The sequence below is a fragment of the Ranitomeya variabilis genome, chromosome 6 (genome assembly GCF_051348905.1).
Source record: "Ranitomeya variabilis isolate aRanVar5 chromosome 6, aRanVar5.hap1, whole genome shotgun sequence".
Lineage (NCBI taxonomy): Eukaryota > Metazoa > Chordata > Amphibia > Anura > Dendrobatidae > Ranitomeya > Ranitomeya variabilis.
Window position 1 is genome coordinate 199753342 of NC_135237.1, and position 22087 is coordinate 199775428.

At 40.5% G+C, this 22087-nt stretch overlaps 1 protein-coding gene across 4 annotated transcripts in view; it reads left to right on the top strand.

Moving 5' to 3' along the window:
• TNS3 (tensin 3) overlaps positions 1-22087 on the top strand; it is a 586621-nt gene that overhangs the window by 525266 nt on the left and 39268 nt on the right. For all 4 annotated transcript variants that reach the window (XM_077269387.1, XM_077269390.1, XM_077269388.1 and 1 more), the window contains 2 exons: positions 15013-15099; positions 17938-18069. In XM_077269387.1, the coding sequence (XP_077125502.1) occupies positions 15013-15099; positions 17938-18069 (219 nt within the window). The remainder of the gene's footprint in view (positions 1-15012; positions 15100-17937; positions 18070-22087) is intronic.

The window sequence follows — 22087 nt, forward strand, 5'->3', positions numbered from 1 at the left end:
CATCAAGAAGTTTAAAGCCCATGGCACTGTGGCTAACCTCTCTAGATGTGGACGGAAAAGAAAAATTGACAAGAGATTTCAATGCAAGATTGTGCGGATGTTGGATAAAGATTTATAACCAAAGGTCCACCATATAAACACAAAGGCACTTCAACCTATTGAATATAAACTACTATTTCGATCCAAATAGGAGCCGACTAAAGAAGAGGTCCTTTAAAAGGGTAACATTTTATTAAGCAGATTAAAAAAGACATTAAAAGCAGAACAATACACAGACAGGGAGCTGCTGGAAACCAGACCCAAAAAAAACCATCACAAAGACATCAAAATCAACTCAATACAGTAACAAGTGTCTACATAAAAAATGGACATCACTAATATAGAGAATAGAATTATTGATTGATAAGTATAATCTAATGATGCTCTATAGTAATTTGTGCTCTATGTCCATATTATGATGTAGGTACCGAGTATAAAAGGTGTGGTAACAATACGTTATTTCAATCACAGGACTTGGCAGGGAAAGATCTGGGTCCAGATGGCAGCGTCCCCTCACCCCGACGCGCGTTTCGCCGCCAGCCTCTTCCGGGGACGCTGCCATCTGGACCCAGATCTTTCCCTGCCAAGTCCTGTGATGTAGGTATATTTTATCTCCTTTTTCGCTCCTCCAATGTTTTCTCCATGATATTGTGTTCACCTCTTGCGGGCATTTTCACTGTATTCTTTGCCCTATCTAGGTTCCACTAGTTATATCGCTATGTTGGAGATTATCTATTAACTTTTGCCTATGTTTGCTGGTAGCCTAGATGGGATATTAGGAGCCAGCTTATGGACAATGGTTATTTATTTAATTATTTATTTATATCTTTGGAGACTTGTGTGATATTGAAATAACGTATTGTTACCACACCTTTTATACTCGGTACCTACATCATAATATGGACATAGAGCACAAATTACTATAGAGCATCATTAGATTATACTTATCAATCAATAATTCTATTCTCTATATTAGTGATGTCCATTTTTTATGTAGACACTTGTTACTGTATTGAGTTGATTTTGATGTCTTTGTGATGGTTTTTTTTGGGTCTGGTTTCCAGCAGCTCCCTGTCTGTGTATTGTTCTGCTTTTTATGTCTTTTTTAATCTGCTTAATAAAATGTTACCCTTTTAAAGGACCTCTTCTTTAGTCGGCTCCTATTTGGATCGAAATAGTAGTTTATATTCATGTTGGATAAAGAACCTCGAGTAACATCCAAACAAGTTCAAGCTGCCCTGCAGTCCGAGGGTACAACAGTGTCAACCCGTACTATCCGACGGCGTCTGAATAAAAAGAGACTGTATAGTACGACACCCAGGAAGACCCCACTTCTTAGCCCGAGACATAAAAAAGCCAGGCTGGAGTTTGCCAATACTTACCTGAAAAAGCCTAAAACGTTTTGGAAGAATGTTCTCTGGTCAGATGAGACAAAAGTAGAGCTTTTTGGGGAAAGGCATCAACACAGAGTTTAAAGGAGAAAAAAAGAGTCATTCAAAGAAAAGAACACGGTCCCTACAGTCAAACATGGCGGAGATTCCCTGATGTTTTGGGGTTGCTTTGCTGCCTCTGGCACTGGACTGCTTGACCGTGTGCATAGCGTTATGAAGTCTGAAGACTACCAACAAATTTTGCAGCATAATGTAGGGCCCAGTGTGAGAAAGCTGGGTCTCCCTCAGAGGTCATAGGTCTTCCAGCAGGACAATGACCCAAAACACACTTCAAAAAGCACTAGAAAAGTGTTTGAGAGAAAGCAGTGGAGACTTCTAAGGTGGCCAGCAATGAGTCCAGACCTGAATCCCATAGAACACCTGTGGAGAGATCTAAAAATGGCAGTTTGGAGAAGGCACCCTTCAAATATCAGGGACCTGGAGCAGTTTGCCAAAGAAGAATGGTCTAAAATTCCAGCAGAGCATTGTAAGAAACTCATTGATGGTTACCGGAAGCGGTTGGTCGCAGTTATTTTGGCTAAAGGTTGTGCAACCAAGTATTAGGCTGAGGGTGCCAATACTTTTGTCTGGCCCATTTTTGGAGTTTTGTGTGAAATGATCAATGTTTTGCTTTTTGCTTCATTCTCTTTTGTGTTTTTTCATTTATGACAAATTAAATGAAGATAATAATACCAAAGAATTTGTGATTGCAATCATTTTCAGGAAGAAACTGAGTATTATCTGACAGAATTGCAGGGGTGTCAATACTTTTGGCCACAACTGTATGGCATGCTAGGAGTCTGACAGATGGAGGCAACTATCAATGGGACCACTAGGTGTCCGCTGACCTCCATGGAATCCATATGCCTAACAAAGCCCTCCATGTTGGCTATGGACTAAAGCCACTTAATGCTGCCTATCCACAGCAAGCATCTTACAATGGACTGCTTTAGCATGAAAGGATTGCATGTTTATATTCACTGCTAAATATAAAAAAAAGTGTTTTGATGAATCAAAAAATGGTTTAATAATTATGTGGTTATTTAGCTTGTATGGTAAACAAAAACAATTCAAGAAATGCTGTTTTTTTGGCACACCAGAATATAAAAAAAGTCTAAAAAAGTTGTATATAAGGAGATCAATAAAAGCTACAGGTCACAATCCATCAAAAGGAAAAAAGTTATGAGTTTATAAAATTGAGACACACTAAAACTTTTTCAATGTTTTTATTGTGCAAAAAATAAACATTTTGTACTGACCCACACAGAACAGTGAACATGTTATTTAATGAAAGCTAAACAAAACTGCCAAAATGTCAGAATTGCTGGGGGGTTTTTTAACTCCCACTCCCTAAACCCTCCCAAATAAAAACTAAAAAAATCTTGCAATTTACATAATACATTATGTATATTTAAACATGATGGTATTACAAAATGCAACTTATCCTTAAAAAAGGAAAAAAAAAATCTGTGTAAAAATAAGTGTTATAGCTCTTGTAAAAAAAAAAAAAAAAATTGACCAGTGCTTAAAATCACCTTGATTTGATGGTCACTGCAATGAGTAGCAAAACTGCATAGTACTTTATGTACGAAAAGTTATTTTTTTTTATGCCTTTACATTTGCCCCTTAAGTGTCTCCTAAGTGTCTTCCTCTTTATAAGTTACTGTGCAGGGAAGTTCTTTGTCCCTGCCCTTGGACAGATTGCACGCAGGCATAACGCAGAAGGGGTTATAGTTCAGGTAGGCAGGCCTGTGGACAATAGCAGGTCCAATGCATGCTAGGAAGAGAGGGAAAGAATGTCCCACACCAATTGTGCTGGTATATTGCAAAAGTGAACCACACAATGTAAAAAAAAAACAAAAACCAAATGATAGAATGTGAGAATCGGTGTGTGTGTGCGTATATATATATATATATATATATATATATATATATATATATATATATATATATATATATAAACGAAGATGTTCAAACACAGAGCTGTTTATACAGCACAAAAGAAAAGAATATAATACAAGCTCACCCTCCTTGTAGAGGTAGCATGGGACATCTGGTGGTCCTGTCAAATGGTGGCAAATATCTGTCCAGAGGATTCTTTCGTTGAAGTTACTCCAATGAGGAGAAGTCCAGTAAAGAAAGAAGCTTATGGCTGCCCCGGCCGGTAGCAGCCACTATTCACCTACTGGCAGGAGAAAGCGGGGTCCAGCTATGCCGGCGCCGCGTGTGATCCGAGCGGTGCGTTCAGCTAAGCCGCAGGACCTATGTAACGTGACGCTCACGTGACCGCCGCTACTGCCCGGTGATATGTACGGAGTGCGGTAAGGACCTCTATCCTACGCGTTTCGGAGACGCCTGTCTCCTTCAGGGATGGTCCCTACCCCACTAGCGATCTTATTTATACCGCCTCCCACAATCAGTTTCATTACTGGAACCCAAACAATTCGGCTCCAATATTGAGGCCTCTTGGTACGATGGTGTCCAGTAGAAATATCCACTTCGTCTCAGCTCTGGACATAGCTTTAATAAAGTTGCCACCTCTCCAATGTTTTTGTACCACCGCAATACCTGTAACTTCCATGTCTTTTATTAGTCCTCCATGATGGTCTATAAAGTGTTTCGAGAGTGGATGGCCCATGAATTTAGTTTTAATATTTCGGATATGTTCGTTTATTCTGGTTTTCATTGAGCGTTTTGTTCTTCCTACATACCTTTTACCACAGGGGCGCCTAATGGTGTATATGACCCCTGTGGTAAAGCATGTAATAAAGTCTTTAATTGTGAATTTTTGATTACCCTTTTCAATGTCAATTTGTTTATGCATTTTAATTTGTTTGCACATGTTGCATCTATTACACGGATAAAACCCTTTCAATATCCTGTGGAAAAAGGTAGACGGTTTGTAAACAGGTTTATCCTGAACAGTGGGTGCTATACTGTTTCCCAAGTTACAGGATTTTTTATAAACAAAGCGTGGATGACTGGCTATTTTATCCCCCAAAATTTTATCATTCTTGAGTGTATGCCAGTGTCTATTCACTATTTTACGAAGAATGTTGGTACTGGCATTGTATTGTATTATAATGGGGATAGAATCTTCTGTATCTTTTATTTTAAAATTGTTATTGATAAGTTCTTCTCTGGACTTTTTGAGAACAGTTGTTTTAGAACACTCCAACATTTTTTCGTCATATCCTTTCTCCAAGAATTTTTTAGTTAATAGTTGGGCCTCAGTATTAAAATCCTGGGGTCTCGAACAGTTGCGGTGGATCCTCATGTACTGGCTTTTAGGAATGTTCAGCAGCCAGCTGGGGAGATGGCAGCTATCAAGCGGGATAAAGCTATTAATATCAGTGGGTTTCCCAAATGTACACGTTTGAATTTCGGAATTATTGATAAAAATATTTAGATCTAAAAAGTTGACGTTGGTGGAACTGGTGGTTGAAGTAAAATTAAAAAAATATTCATTTTTATTAATATCCGTTAAAAATTGGTTAAGAGTATCCAAACCACCAGACCAGATAAAAATGACATCGTCAATAAAACGTTGCCAGAGGACCAGGTCCGCGCGCAGACGACCCCCAGGGTAGATGGTAGATACAGGTTTTGTCCATACTAATCTAAGGAAAAAATCACATTTTCACCCCATGAATGAATATTCGGAACATATGGAAACGTTCCAGAATAATGTCATAGATGAAATACGCAAAATTAATGACAGAAAATGTAGAAAATTTAAATACAATCTAACTAATGGAGAAAGAAAAGCTATTTTGTCTCTACAAGAGAATAGAAAACTGGTTATTCGACCAGCCGATAAAGGAGGGGGGGTTGTGTTATTAGACCAGGAGGCCTATCATAAGGAATCCATGCGCTTACTTAGTGATTCACGTACATATCAGAGACTTAATAAAGATCCCACTGATGAATATTTAAAAGAAATGAAAAATCTGACTAAATTGGGTCTTGATAAGGGATTTATTAACAAGCAGGAATTTGAATTCATCAATGATGGACCTCCCAGATTGGCAGTATTTTACTATCTGCCAAAAATACATAAAGATTTGAACAATCCACCAGGGAGACCGATCGTGTCGAGCATTCAGTGCCTGACAGCCAACATGTCAAAATATGTGGATTCCCATTTACAGAAAATTGTACCCCTATTACCATCCCACCTAAAGGATAGTTCACACGTTCTGCGCCTTTTACAAAATGTTGAATGGCAAGACCACTATCTATTAGGCACCCTAGACATTACCTCTCTCTATACGGTCATTGACCATAAGAAGGGGTGTGACGCGGCCAAATATTTTTTGAATAAGTTATCTGTGGTTCCGCGTGAACAGATTGATTTTTTTTGTGATTTTATGTTATTTATTTTAACACACAATTACTTTCAGTACCAGAGGGACTACTACTCCCAGCAATGGGGTACCGCTATGGGGACCAGGTTCGCGCCCAGTTACGCCAACCTCTATGTGGGTAGATGGGAAGAGTCTACCATCTACCCTGGGGGTCGTCTGCGCGCGGACCTGGTCCTCTGGCAACGTTTTATTGACTGTCATTTTTATCTGGTCTGGTGGTTTGGATACTCTTAACCAATTTTTAACGGATATTAATAAAAATGAATATTTTTTTAATTTTACTTCAACCACCAGTTCCACCAACGTCAACTTTTTAGATCTAAATATTTTTATCAATAATTCCGAAATTCAAACGTGTACATTTGGGAAACCCACTGATATTAATAGCTTTATCCCTCTTGATAGCTGCCATCTCCCCAGCTGGCTGCTGAACATTCCTAAAAGCCAGTACATGAGGATCCACCGCAACTGTTCGAGACCCCAGGATTTTAATACTGAGGCCCAACTATTAACTAAAAAATTCTTGGAGAAAGGATATGACGAAAAAATGTTGGAGTGTTCTAAAACAACTGTTCTCAAAAAGTCCAGAGAAGAACTTATCAATAACAATTTTAAAATAAAAGATACAGAAGATTATATCCCCATTATAATACAATACAATGCCAGTACCAACATTCTTCGTAAAATAGTGAATAGACACTGGCATACACTCAAGAATGATAAAATTTTGGGGGATAAAATAGCCAGTCATCCACGCTTTGTTTATAAAAAATCCTGTAACTTGGGAAACAGTATAGCACCCACTGTTCAGGATAAACCTGTTTACAAACCGTCTACCTTTTTCCACAGGATATTGAAAGGGTTTTATCCGTGTAATAGATGCAACATGTGCAAACAAATTAAAATGCATAAACAAATTGACATTAAAAAGGGTAATCAAAAATTCACAATTAAAGACTTTATTACATGCTCTACCACAGGGGTCATATACACCATTAGGTGCCCCTGTGGTAAAAGGTATGTAGGAAGAACAAAACGCTCAATGAAAACCAGAATAAACGAACATATCCGAAATATTAAAACTAAATTCATGGGCCATCCACTCTCGAAACACTTTATAGACCATCATGGAGGACTAATAAAAGACATGGAAGTTACAGGTATTGCGGTGGTACAAAAACATTGGAGAGGTGGCAACTTTATTAAAGCTATGTCCAGAGCTGAGACGAAGTGGATATTTCTACTGGACACCATCGTACCAAGAGGCCTCAATATTGGAGCCGAATTGTTTGGGTTCCAGTAATGGAACTGATTGTGGGAGGCGGTATAAATAAGATCGCTAGTGGGGTAGGGACCATCCCTGAAGAAGGAGACAGGCGTCTCCGAAACGCGTAGGATAGAGGTCCTTACCGCATTCTGTACATATCACCGGGCAGTAGCGGCGGTCACGTGAGCGTCACGTTACATAGGTCCTGCAGCTTAGCTGAACGCACCGCTCGGATCACACGCGGCGCCGGCATAGCTGGACCCCGCTTTCTCCTGCCAGTAGGTGAATAGTGGCTGCTACCAGCCGGGGCAGCCATAAGCTTCTTTCTTTACTGGACTTCTCCTCATTGGAGTAACTTCAACAAAAGAATCCTCTGGACGGATATTTGCCACCATTTGACAGGACTACCAGATGTCCCACGCTACCTCTACAAGGAGGGTGAGCTTGTATTATTTTATTTTCTTTTGTGCTGTATAAACAGCTCTGTGTTTGAACATCTTCGTCCTATATCCCAACCAATATAAGTCGGGGTCTGCACATTTCTGTGGATACTTTTTGGTTTATGCCGACTTTTCCAGCGCGAACCTTTACACGCTTTTGCGTGTATATACATTTATATCTGCATCTATATTTTACAATTCTATTTTGTGGGGAATTGTTGGTTTCGCTGCAGGATATCTACTATTAAAAAGTGATACTTTGCGCCACTATATATATATATATATATATATATATATATATATATATATATATATATATATAATATATATTCAGAAAAAGCAGGCAGCACTCCGGTTTTCAAGAAAATATGCAGGACTTTAATGAACCCACATGTCTCAGCAACGTTTCGGTTCAACCGAGCCTTTCTCAAGCCTTGAGAAAGGCTCAGTTGAGCCGAAACGTTGCTGAGACATGTGGGTTCATTAAAGTCCTGCATATTTTCTTGAAAACCGGAGTGCTGCCTGCTTTTTCTGAATATTGATTGGAGACGACCGGTGGACGGGTGGTCTATGGGCATTGCACCTGAAGCTAAGTATAGGAGTTGTGCTGTTCCAATTTTTGGGTATTATATATATATATATATATATATATATATATATATATATATATATATATATATATATATATATATATATATATAATCACATTGTATAAATAATATAAATTTATTTGCATTTTGCATTGAGAAATAAGTATTTGATACCCTACCAACCATTAAGAGTTCTGGCTCGTACAGACCAGTTAGACGCTCCTAATCAACTCGTTGCTTGCATTAAAGACATAGTAACCTTTATAAAAGACTCCTGTTCACAGTCTCAATTAATCAGTCAGACTCTAACCTCTACGACATGAGCAAGACCAAAGAGCTTTATAAGGATGTCAGGGGCAAGATTACAGACCTGCACAAAGCTGGAAAGGGCTACAAAACCATAAGTAAGGACTGGGTGAGAAGGAGACAAGTGTTGGTGCAATAATAAGAAAATGGAAGAAATACAAAATGACTGTCGATCAACATCGATCTGGGGCACCAGGAAAAATCTCACCTCGTGGGGCATCCTTGATCATGAGGAAGGTGAGAGATCAGCTTAAAACTACACAGGGGGAACTTGATAATGATCTCAAGGCAGCTGGGACCACAGTCACAAAGAAAACCATTGGTAACACATTACGCCGTAAAGGTTTAAAATCCTGTAGTGCCCACAAGGTCCCCCTGCTCCATAGGGCACACAAGCGGGCCCGTCTGAAGTTTGCCAATGAACACCTGGATGATTCTGTGAGTGATTGGAGAAGGTGCTGTGGTCAGATGAGGCAAAAATTGAGGTTTTTGGCATTAGCTCAACTCTTCGCGTTTGGAGGAAGAGAAATGCTGCCTATGACCTAAAGAACACCGTCCCCAATGTGGAAACATTATGTTTTTGTTTGTTTTTTTTCTCTGCTAAGAGCACAGGACTACTTCACCGAATCAATGGGAGAATGGATAGAGCCATGTACCGTAAAATGCTGAGTGACAAACTACCTTCCCTCCACCAGGACATTAAAAATGGGTTGTGGCTGGGTCTTCCAGTAATACAATGACTCAAAACATACAGCCAAGGCAGCAAAGGAGTGGCACAAAAAGAAGCACATTAAGGTCATGGAGTGGCCTAGCCAGTCTCCAGACCTTAATCCGATAGAAAACTTATACAGGGAGTTGAAGCTCCGATTTGCCAAGCGCTAACCTGATAATCAACTACAAAAATGTCTGACTGTTGTGCTTGCCAAAAAGGGTTTTGCTACCAAGTATTAAGTCTTGTTTGCCAGAGGGATCAAATACTTATTTCTCACTGCAAAATGCAAATAAGTGTATATATTTTATACAATGTGATTTTCTGGATTTTATTTTTGATATTCTATCTCTCAATGTTAAAATTAACATATGCTTATAATTATAGACTGTTCATGTCTTTGTCAGTGGGAAAACTTACAAAATCGGCAAGGGATCAAATACTTATTTCCCCCACTGTGTATAGATCAAAATAAGTTTTTATCTGATGTGGGGATGAGGACCGCAATACCAGCTCAGGTTAAATGATAGGTGTAGTACAATGCCAAAACTGACTTTGACGTTATACTATTAATTTCTCTTTCCCATAAGACGTCTGGTTGTATAGTTTGGATGCCCCCTTTCACTAAGGTTCAAAATTGTTTATCTTGTATTTAAGTTTTGTAAAAAATAACACAAAATATAATTTTCAAATTTGGGTGTAGAATAAGACCCAAGATTGCAAGTAAGGGTATGTGCACACATTTAGTATTTTTAAGCAGATTTTCCTCCTTTAACAACCAGAGTGTTGCCATGAAGAGCACTGCATCAAATATGCATGTTTTTCCATGCATTTTGTATGTTTTTTTTCTTTTATTCTGTATTTTTTCCCTCTACCACCCTCTCATACATTTGAGTTAGTTAATGCTGCAAAAACAATGAAAGAATTGACTTGTCGCAGATTTGGAAAAAATGCTTTGATGGTTCAAATCTGGAAGGAAAAACTGAATGGCGGCATGTAGATGAGATTCCATAAATCTCATTCACTTTGCCATTACTGTAAAATGCAGGGGTTTTCTACTGTAAAAAAAAAAAAAAAAGTGTGGGGAAAAAATTGCAAAATCGCAGCATGTCACCTGTTACGTATTTGCAGTTTTTTCCTGAGTAAGCCCTAACAATCGTCATACTATGAGCTTTGTTCTTTTATTCTCAACATCCTTAGCCTGAGTTCTGATTACCATACATCTCTTCTAAATCTAATATATAAAGCTGAATGTGTGTATGTATGTGTGTATGTATGTCCGGGATTGGCATCTGAACCGTCGCAGCTACAGCCACAAAATTTTGCACAGTCACACATCTGGACCCCGAGAGCGTCATAGGCTATGTTGTGAGGTGAAATTTTAACCCCTCGCTTTCAAATTCATCAAACAATTTTGCCCCTATCTACATAATGGGGAAAAAGTGAAAGGAAAAGTGTTGGAGGCGTCGCAGCTACAGGCACAAAATTTTGCACAGTCACACGTCTGGACCCTGAGAGCGTCAAAGCTATGTTGTGAGGTGAAATTTTAACCCCGCGCTTTCCAATTCACCAAACAATTTTGCCCCTATCTACATAATGGGGAAAAAATGAAAGGAAAAGTGTTGGAGGCAAATTAACAGCTGCCAGATGTGAACAAGGGGGACTTAAAGAATGAGAGCGATGGCGCCAAAGAGTATATACTGTACAGTTGCTAAGGTGGGGCCCCGACATGGGATAATCACCACACCACCACGGGGATATGAACACACCCACAAAATGCGCCACACACTACCACGTGCTCGAACACAGATACCACCCTCAGCGCACATTTCACCACACATACACCAACCTCGCCACATAAAAGTCGAAACACAATAGTCGCCGCTCAAAACTCGCCACACGTGCAAAACTCACCTCATGGAAAACTCGCCACACACAAAACTTGCACACGCGGAAAAATTGCCACATGCACAAAAGCTGCAACACATGCAAAAGTTGCCTCACACAAAAATTGCACATACTCAAAAGGCACCACACATAAAACTCGCCACGCGCAAAACTCGCCATGCGCAAAACTTGCTGCACACAACTTGCTACACTAACCTGTCACATGCAACTCGACACACAAAAAGTTGCTACACGCATGTCGCCACACAAAACTCATCTCACAAAAGTCGCTACATGCATGTCGCCACACGCAACTCAACACACACAACTTGACACACGAAACTCGCCCTAAAACACACACAAGTCTGGTATTATCCTTCAAAAATAAAAATCTGATTAATAAGCTGACAAACTACAAGAGCAACAAATGTACCATATAGGAATCCGGCAGCTGTCAGTCACATGATCTGTCTATTATGTGTATGTGTGAGCTAATATATACTGCCAGGGGGTGGGCTTACTGTTGGCTGGGGATTTATCAGGCTGCCAATTTAGCTTACAAATACTGAGGTAAAAATACTGACCAAATAACGTGTGAACGAGGTCTAATACAGGAGGAGATGACATACAGATATATACTATATACAGGAGGAAATGACACACAGGTATATACTATTTACAGGGGAGATGACACACAGGTATATACTATATGCAGGAGGAGATGACACAGATATATACTATATACAGGAGAGATGACACACAGGTATATACTATATACAGGAGAGATGACACACAGGTATATACTATATACAGAAGGAGATGACACACAGGTATATACTATATACAGAAGGAGATGACACACAGGTATATACTATATACAGGAGCAGATTACCTACAGGTATATAGTATATACAGGAGGAGATGACATACAGGTACATAATACATACAGCAGGAGATGACATACAGGTATATACTATATACAGAAGGAGATGACACACAGGTATATACTATATACAGGAGCAGATTACCTACAGGTATATAGTATATACAGGAGGAGATGACATACAGGTACATACTACATACAGCAGGAGATGACATACAGGTATATACTATATACAGAAGGAGATGACACACAGGTATATACTATATACAGGAGCAGATTACCTACAGGTATATAGTATATACAGGAGGAGATGACATACAGGTACATACTACATACAGCAGGAGATGACATACAGGTATATACTATATACAGAAGGAGATGACACACAGGTATATACTATATACAGGAGCAGATTACCTACAGGTATATAGTATATACAGGAGGAGATGACATACAGGTATATGCTATGTATAGGAGGAGATGACATACAGGTATATACTATATACAGGAGGAGATGACACACAGATATATACTATATATAGGTGAGATGACACACAGGTATATACTATATACAGGAGGAGATTACATACAGCTATATACTATATATAGGAGGAGATGACATACAGGTATATACTATATACAGGGGAGATGACACACAGGTATATACTATATACAGGAGATGACATACAGGTGTATACTATATATAAGGGAGATGACAAACATGTATATACTGAGGTGAAAATGAGAGGTGTGAGGTGAAAATGAAAAGCTGTGAGTGCAAAATGAGAGGAGTGAGGGAAAATAGTGGAGTGATCGGAAAATGACAGATGTGAGGTCGAAATGGCAAGTGTTAGGGGGGAATGAGAGGAGTGAGGGGGAAAATAAGGAGTGAGGGGGAAAATGAGAGGTGTGAGGGAGAAAATGAGAGATGTGAGGGGGAAAATGAAAGATGTGATGGGGAAAATGAGAGGCGTGATGGGAAAATAAGAGAAGTGAGGTGCTATAACTAACCACAGATATTTACTATGCCCAGGCAACGCCGGGCTCTTCAGCTAGCTTAGATTTACAATCTCCATGCTTTTCTCATGGTCAACTTTATGTGGCCTGTTCAAGAGTTGGAACAGCCAAAAATCTGTTTGTCTTTGCACCTGAAGGAAAAACTAAGAATGTCGTTTATCAAAAGGCTCTCGAATAAGTAGTAGAAGATTACTTCACATTACTTGGCCAATTTAGTTAAATCTGTGTGGAATATCTCTGGTGTTGAAATATATGTTGTAAAATGCTTCTATTAGCTTAGTTTTTGCCTTTTAATAATTACATTTCTATCTATTTGTTTTGTGGTTTTTTTGTGCAGAATAAATTTTTGTTAACACATTCTATTTTGCTAACAGCAGTTATTCCCCAGGTACAGCTAGTAGTAACATAAAAATGGAAATGATGGCACCAGATGGATCTTATTGTCCCGCAATACAGATATGAACCTAGCAAGTCCAAGTATAAATATTACATTTTGTTTTTTATGTACATGAACTCTTTGTTAGGCTATTTGTTTTTTGTTTGCAAAGATATTTTTGTTTGGACAAGAGCTGCATTTATCCAAAATTGAGTTCTCCCAATTCCCTTCTCATGGTCGGTGTTCTCCCTGCTGCCTGCAGCCGTGACTGCTGTGTGTACTGTCTGCATGCTCCTGTGTCCCCGCTATAGCGATGTAAAATGAAGGGAGATTTGGTGGTCTCTTACAGGAAACCAGAGCTCCAAAATATATGGAAACCGTGAAATAGGATAAATCCCTATCTTTCCATTTGTCATCCCTAAAATACACGATCATCAATGGAAAAAGGTTCAAATGTTTAGTGTCTTGCATACTGTCATGCAAAAAGTACTGTCTACATAATCCATACCGAATGAACGTGGTACACACACATTATCATACAGTTGCATTTTCATGTTAGAAATCCAATGCTGACCCCATATGTCTTCTGCCAACTTGTAGTGTGAGCTGCTGCGGATCTGCTCGAGAATTAACCTTGTCAATAATACTTGGCTTTTCTATGTGAAATCTGCAGTTTTCTGTCACATAAATGAGATTTGTACGATCGTCGTATTTGTCATCGATTCTGGTACCAATCCATGTGAACATAGCCAAAGAATATGAACAATCCTAGTTTCTAACTTTACTATTTGCTAAAAGTCATTAGAACATTTATTGTTGAATTACTGATAGAACTCAAGTGGAGACGCAAGGCTACTTTCACACTAGCGTCGGGCTCGGTCCGTCGCAGTGCGTCGGGCCGACGTTCCCGACGCTAGCGTTGTCTCCGCGGCACAACGGGGGCAGCGGATGCATTTTTCCAGCGCATCCGCTGCCCCATTGTGAAGTGCGGGGAGGTGGGGGCGGAGTTCCGGCCGCGCATGCGCGGTCGGAAAAAGCGGACCGTCGTGAGCAAAAAACGTTACATGTAGCGTTTTTGCTCCCGACAGTCCGCCACTGCACGATGCATCCGTCGCACGGGTGCGACGTGTGGCAATCCGTCACAATGCGTCGCCTCATGTTAATCAATGGTGAAAAAACGCATCCTGCAAACACTTTTGCAGGATGCGTTTTTTCGGCAAAACGACGCATTGTGACGGAATGCAGTTAACGCTAGTGTGAAAGTAGCCTAAGGCCATGTTCACACGATCCTTTTTTTGATCCTTTTTTTTTTCAGGTCCTGATTTGGAAAACCCGCAGTGCAAAACTGCACTGCTGATTTTCCTGCAGTTTCTTCTGCAGATTCCTCTGCGGGTTTTCAACAGCACTTTCCTATTGGTGCCTGTTGAAAACAGGAGCTGAATCCGCAGAAAGAAGTGACATGGTACTTCTTTTTTTCTGCAGGCAAATCCTCGCGGATTTGCCTGAGAAAAAAAGGATAGTGGGCACAGCGGTTTTTGTTTTCCATAGAGTAACATTGGACTGTACCCTGCATGGAAAAGGGATCGTGTGAACATAGCCTAACAGTCTGGGTAAACCCTTTTTCTGTTCCTGAGATTTATGTGCCCTCCCGTTGCATCATCTATGAAGCATTATAATATTATGTCACTTTATGTCCTGCAGAACATTCGGCAGACAAACACATGACTGTAAAGTTTGTGCAGGACACGTCCAAGTTCTGGTACAAACCTGATATTTCAAGAGAACAAGGTATGTTTATTTCTCTGTTAAGGTTTCCATCAGCTATGGTTGTGGCCAGGAGTCTCCAGACATTTAGGAATTGCACATATAAAAACTGTTCAGCCACGCTCTAATTGTACATCTAGTGCGCTTCATAAAGAGTAAAGCTGGTGACGATCAGTCAGACATTGTATCCTTTGTGTATATTAACAATTCAATAATCATCGTGTCAGGCTTGAAGGAATCATCAGGGACCTCGGCAAAGGATATAGACCCCTCTAAAATGGAAAACAATGATTTTTACATATGTCCGTAATTAACTTTATATAAAAAATTCTCTATTGGGTTATGTTCATACAGCGCCTTTCAGACACCGAAGCAGCCATTAAGTTTTCCAAGGCAAAGCTGCTTCAGGAAAAATGGCGGCAGTTGTTTTCCTGAAGTGTCTTCACTGCTGTATTGCCTCTATTATTTCTGTGCCAGTGTCTTTTCCTGTATGTTGTGACGTATAGAGAGCACGTGGCTTGCAGGTGCATCTATCAGCAAGATCAACCCCCAAATATACGCATATAATGGAAATGTACATTGACACTTTTAGATTTTCTATGTGTTGCTTCATTCCCGAGAAATTAACCCTTTATTTGCATATGAATTAAAATGCCAATGACTTAAGAGGCCACTTAACGAGTCTCTGCCACAGCCTCTTTGGTTGGATTGAGAGCTCACGGTCTGATTTCCTTGCTGAGGTCACACAGACATTCAAGCTAAAGAGGTGGTGATGGAGTAACAGAAGGTATAAAGGTGTCGATAGATTTACATTTTAGACCTCCATACGGTTGGAAGGGGGAATTTGATATTACTAACAGATATATGTGACAGTCTGCAATCATTAATTTCCATATCTACTGATGTGCAGTTTTCCCCTCCTAGTAATATATGCTAGATGGGAGGTCTGTGTGTACCCAGGATACTGCTGTCTTCATTGGCTTAATGTGCTTTTTGGTTAGTTGTTTTCTCTGACGTCCCAAACAGTGTAGGTGCTCTGTTCCCTGTACACTGGTGATATTTGTAAACCCCCCTCACTGCTGCTATCCCTAAGGCCACGGTCACACATTCAGTATTTGGTCAGTATTTTCCATCAGTATTTGTAAGCCAAAACCAGGAGTGGGTGATAATACAAAAGTGGTGACGTGTTTCTATTATACTTTTCCTGTGATTGTTCCTCTTGGTTTTGGCTTACAAATACTGATGTAAAATACTGACCAAATACTGCTAGTGTGAACGTGGCCAAACACTGAGAGAAGGGAGGAGCGCAGAGAGAGCCTCAAAACAGAGCAAAGGCTCGGAACATCTTGTAACGCTTTTGCAAAGGACTTCCAAATGCAGTGCAGCAGCAGTTAGGACTATTTACAATTTGTTTTACTTTGCATTTAGGAAGCAAAAATGAACAATAAAAACAAATCTGTGCAAAGGTGTGAAAAGATTAAGCAGTTGCCCAAAGTTGCAAATGATCTTAGCTTACTGATTACACAGTTATTCATAGTATAGTATCACACATTGTCAGACAGATATATGATCATTTGTGTCTAATTTTTGAATGATGATTTATTAAATAATAAAAAACTTTATCTTCTGAAAAGTGCAGTCATTTGGAGAAATAACTATGGCTGCAGTACATGGACAATTATATATACCGTACACCTATTCAGGGTCTGAAGATATTTCAGATCTGTCTTTATGGGAAGTAATGACTTTATTGTATATACGCTTCCTGTTGTTTTGCACAAATATCTATATGATGTTCAATATAAAATAGCCAGTTCAGCCAAATTCTTTTAACATTGAAAATTATAGGAGTACCAGAAACAATCTGCTTGCAAACAAAAAATCATTGTGTACAAGTGTACTTCAGGAATGGGCAAAAATGAAATCCTGGTGAAAAAAAAGGAAGGTCCCGCTTTTCCCTCTACCATGTACAATGCCATCTGTAGTCTATGCACTGTGCGTGGCATGGCACAATCTATGCGTGGCATGGCACAGATAACAGTCAGGTCATTCCATACAATTCCTTTCATACAATTACAAAACCCATCATTTATGTGGCCATGCTACTGTGGCTGGTACGGTAATTTTTCTACATTAGTCTGGTAGATAACGTAACCGTGCATACGTGGAGCCATTTCTAGAAGCATGGACATGTGAGATGAATAAGTGCTGAATCTGCTGGATAGATGCTTTCTGAGATTCGGGAACTTGCTGTTTTGCTTGGCTCTGCTACAATCAATCTGAAACGTCTTTCCTCAGAGCTGCTTACTTTGCTTGCGAGTAATATTTATTATTTTTTCTACTTTTCATTGTTGATTGGCCTCACAGAGAGCGGCTGTACATTGAGCTGCGGAGCACGTTCTTCTGTACAGTGTGCAGCGATGGTCATGGAAACATTACCACACTTGTCCACACTGGCACGGCATTTTTGTAGAGCATACCATTCTCTCTTCAATGAGTTTGTTTGCAGAAATCTCAGCATGTTTGCACACGTCCGGTCAGATACACGCAATCTTTGTGCCAGGAACATCTCAAAAGAGACATTGGTGTTTTTCTTTCTGTATTTTCTCCTCTTTATATCATCACTGATTTATTGTAGCAGAAATATTTTAGATTTTGAGATGTTATCCTAATTCCATTTTAAAGCCACAGTTTGCTCTAAATTCACCACTCAATAGAAGTAAATGTATTTATTTATTTTCATATGTATTCACTGATGCTTACTATATAAAATTTTGCTGACAAAATGTTACATCAATATTAATTCCTTGCAAAGAGCCCTCTGAATTTAGCTTTTCTTGTAATCTTCTCCATTGTTTGCAGCTATTGCTGTTCTAAAGGACAAGGAACCTGGTTCATTTATTGTTAGGGATAGTCATTCCTTCAGAGGAGCGTATGGCTTGGCTATGAAAGTTGCTACACCACCTCCATCAGTTATGCAGCTGAACAAGAAAGGTATGGGAATGTCAGGTTAATGTCATTTCTTCTGAACACTCTTATCTTTGAAGATGATAGTATCTCTTTGATAACACTTCTTACAAGAGCTAGATCTGCAGTAAAAAGAAAATAGGCCTTAAGGCCCCGTCTCACTTAGCGAGATCGCTAGCGAGATCGCTGCTGAGTCACAAGTTTTGTGACGCAACAGCGACCTCAGTAGCGATCTCGCTATGTGTGACACGTACCAGCGATCAGGCCCCTGCTGTGAGATCGCTGGTCGTGTCGGAATGGCCTGGGCCGTTTTTTGATCGTTGAGGTCCCGATGACATCGCTGAATCGGTGTGTGTGACACCGATCCAGCGATGTCTTCACTGGTAACCAGGGTAAACATCGGGTTACTAAGCGCAGGGCCGCGCTTAGTAACCCGATGTTTACCCTGGTTACCAGCGTAAATGTAAAAAAACCCAAACAGTACATACTCACCATCTGATGTCCGTCAGGTCCCTTGCCGTCTGCTTCCCACACTGACTGAGCGCCGCAAAGTGAAAGTGAAAGTACAGCACAGCGGTGACGTCACCGCTGCGCTCTGCTCTCACTGTACAGCGGCACTCAGAGCAGGAAGCAGACGGCAAGGGACCTGACGGACATCAGATGGTGAGTATGTACTGTTTGTGTTTTTTTGTAACCAGGGTAAACATCGGGTTACTAAGCGCAGCCCTGCGCTTAGTAACCCGATGTTTACCCTGGTTACCCGGGTGCTGCAGGGGGACTTTGGCATCGTTGAAGACAGTTTCAACGATGCCGAAGTCGTTCCCCTGATCGTTGGTCGCTGGAGAGAGCTGTCTGTGTGACAGCTCCCCAGCGACCACACAGCGACTTACCAACGATCACGGCCAGGTCGTATCGCTGGTCGTGATCGTTGGTAAATCGCTATGTGTGACGGGGCCTTTAGTTGATGTATAGTTCATCTTAGTTGACATTCACAGACATTTTGCACATTATGTTCCCCTTGAACAATAAATGGACAACATCTCCTTAATCACTTAAAGGGAACCTGTCACATGAAAAAAATGGTATTAACCTGCAGATATGGGATTCATCTTCAGGTTAATAGCATTCTGAACCTGGCCGGCACCTGCACTTATAGCCCCACTGGCAGGAGGAAATTAACTTTATTCCTTCCGGCAGCATTCAGGTTTCCGCAACGGGAGCGGCGCTTGCACCTTTTTCATCACCTGTCTGTGTGTAAACAGCGGAAGCGGCAACCTCGATCTCGGCACTGACTGACATCCAGGAGCTCAGTTACAGCCGCCACTCTCTATACACAGAGCGTATACAGTCATGGACAAAAATTTTGAGAATGAGACAAATATAAATTTTTCCAAAGTCTACTGCTTCATTTTTTCTAATGGCAGTTTGCATATACTCCTGAATGTCAGAGTGATCAGCTTAACAGCAATTACTGTACTTTGCAAAGTCAATATTTGCCCAGAAAATGAACTTTAACCCCCAAAACACATTTCAACATCATTGCAGTCCTGCCTTAAAAGGAGCAGCTAACATCGTTTTAGTGATTGATCCATTAACACAGGTGTGGGTGTTGATGAGGACAGGGCTGGCGATCAATCAGTCATGATTAAGTAAGAATGACATCACTGGACACTTTAAAAGGAGGCTGGTGCTTGGTATCATTGTTTCTCTTCAGTTAACCATGGTTATCTCTAAAGAAACACGTGCAGCCATCATTGCACTGCACAAAAATGGCCTAACAGGGAAGAGTATCGCAGCTATAAAGATTGCACCTCAGTCAACAATCTATCAAGAACTTCAAGGAGAGAGCTTCCATTGTTGTCAAAAAGGCTCCAGGGGGCCCAAGAAAGACCAGCAAGCGCCAGGACCGTATCTTAAAACTGTTTCAGCTGCGGGATCGGACTACCAGCAGTACCGAGCTTGCTCAGGAATGGCAGCAGGCTGGTGTGAGTGCTTCTTCACGCACTGTGAGGCGGAGACTCTTTGAGCAAGGCCTGGTTTCAAGGAGGGGAAGCAAAGAAGCCACTTCTCTCCAGAAAAAACATCAGGGACCGACTGATATTCTGCAAAAGGTACAGGGAGTGGACTGCTGAGGACTGGGGCAAAGTCATTTTCTCTGATGAATCCCCTTTTCGATTGTTTGGGACATCTGGAAAACAGCTTATTCGGAGAAGAAGAGGTGAGCGCTACCACCAGTCTTGTCTCATGCCAACTGTAAAGCATCCTGAAACCATTCATGTGTGGGGTTGCTTCTCAGCCAAGGGAATCGGCTCACTCACAGTCTTGCCTAAAAACACAGCCATGAATAAAGAATGGTACCAGAATGTCCTCCAAGAGCAACTTCTCCCAACCGTCCAAGAGCAGTTTGGCGCCCAACAATGCCTTTTCCAGCATGATGGAGCACCTTGCCATAAAGCAAAGGTGATAACTAAATGGCTCATGGAACAAAACATAGAGATTTTGGGTCCATGGCCTGGAAACTCCCCAGATCTTAATCCCATTGAGAACTTGTGGTCAATCATCAAGAGACGGGTGGACAAACAAAAACCAACAAATTCAGGCAAAATGCAAGCATTGGTTATGCAAGAATGGACTGCTATCAGTCAGGATTTGGTCCAGAAGTTGATTGAGAGCATGCCAGGGAGAATTGCAGAGGTCTTGAAGAAGAAGGGTCAACACTGCAAATATTGACTTGCTGCATTAACTCATTCTAACTGTCAATATAACCTATTGGTACTCATAATATGATTGCAATTATATTTCTGTATGTGATATAAACATCAGACAAACACTAATAAAAACCAGAGGGCAGCAGATCATGTGAAAATATAATTTTGGCGTCATTCTCAAAAATTTTGGCCATGACTGTATACACATCCCTGTGACTGAAACCCGAATGCTGCCATCAGGAATAAAGTTAATTTCCTTCTGGCAATGGAGGCTCTCTAAGTTCATTTCCCGAAGTCCCTGACAAATGCAGATACATTTTTGTGTCCCTGAGACCAATGATTGGCTGTATAGGTCACATGTATAGATGGACATGTAAATGCAGCAGTGCATAAAGTGGCAGGGAATTTGACATGAGTTCCTTTTTTTGTTTGATTTTTTTATTTAATGGCATTTCCTCTCTTTAGCAAATTTTTACCAGAGCTCAGAATTTTTCTGTTTAGAGGTTGTCTCCTGAAGATAACTCCTATTCATATGCCCTATTAAGTTATATGGACCTCATGGATGATGACTCCCTGCACTGGACTGTGAGAGTGGCTCACATTATAGCTTACATTAACACTCTTTATTACAAGGATGGCTATTCATTTTTTCTGGTTGCATTTTGTACTGGGTTGTCCAGCATTAGAAAACATCACTGCTTTCTTCCAAATTCATCTTGCGGCCATCCCCATTGAGTTCAGTGAAACTGAGCTGCATTAAGGGATTCCACCTATCCTATGTGTGGTGCGGTTACTGTAAGAAATCAGTCATGGTTTTTATACCAGCAATAGACTCTTTAAGGCTAGTTTCACATTTGCATTAGAATCCGCAGCATTTAATCAGCATATAAACGCAGCGTTTTTTAGACAAATGCGGGAACGCATGCAATTAAAAAAAATGCCGCGTTTGCACGCTTTTTCATGCGGTTTTTTCTGCGTTTGCGTTTTTGGTGCGCATGGTGACAAATTTTACAGGAGAAAAATCTATATAAACAGACACCGCCAATGTGACTACAGAGGGCGTGTATTATGGGATCTCTATATATAGACCATAGGACTGCTGAAATCTTAACAGTTTGCTACTGTATCCTGTGTCATGATGGATCTTCGCATGGAGAGCTTTTATTTCAACCTGGATTTAAGCATCAAGCTGTTTCTTGCCTGTGCATTTACTTGGGAGCAAGACAGAAATCGTGAAAGATGGAGAAGGAGACGGCGTAGGCGTTTTTGGAGACACCCCATTATTGAACTACGTGAGAGCCGTGGAGCCTATCACACGCTGTATGGCGAGCTTAGTG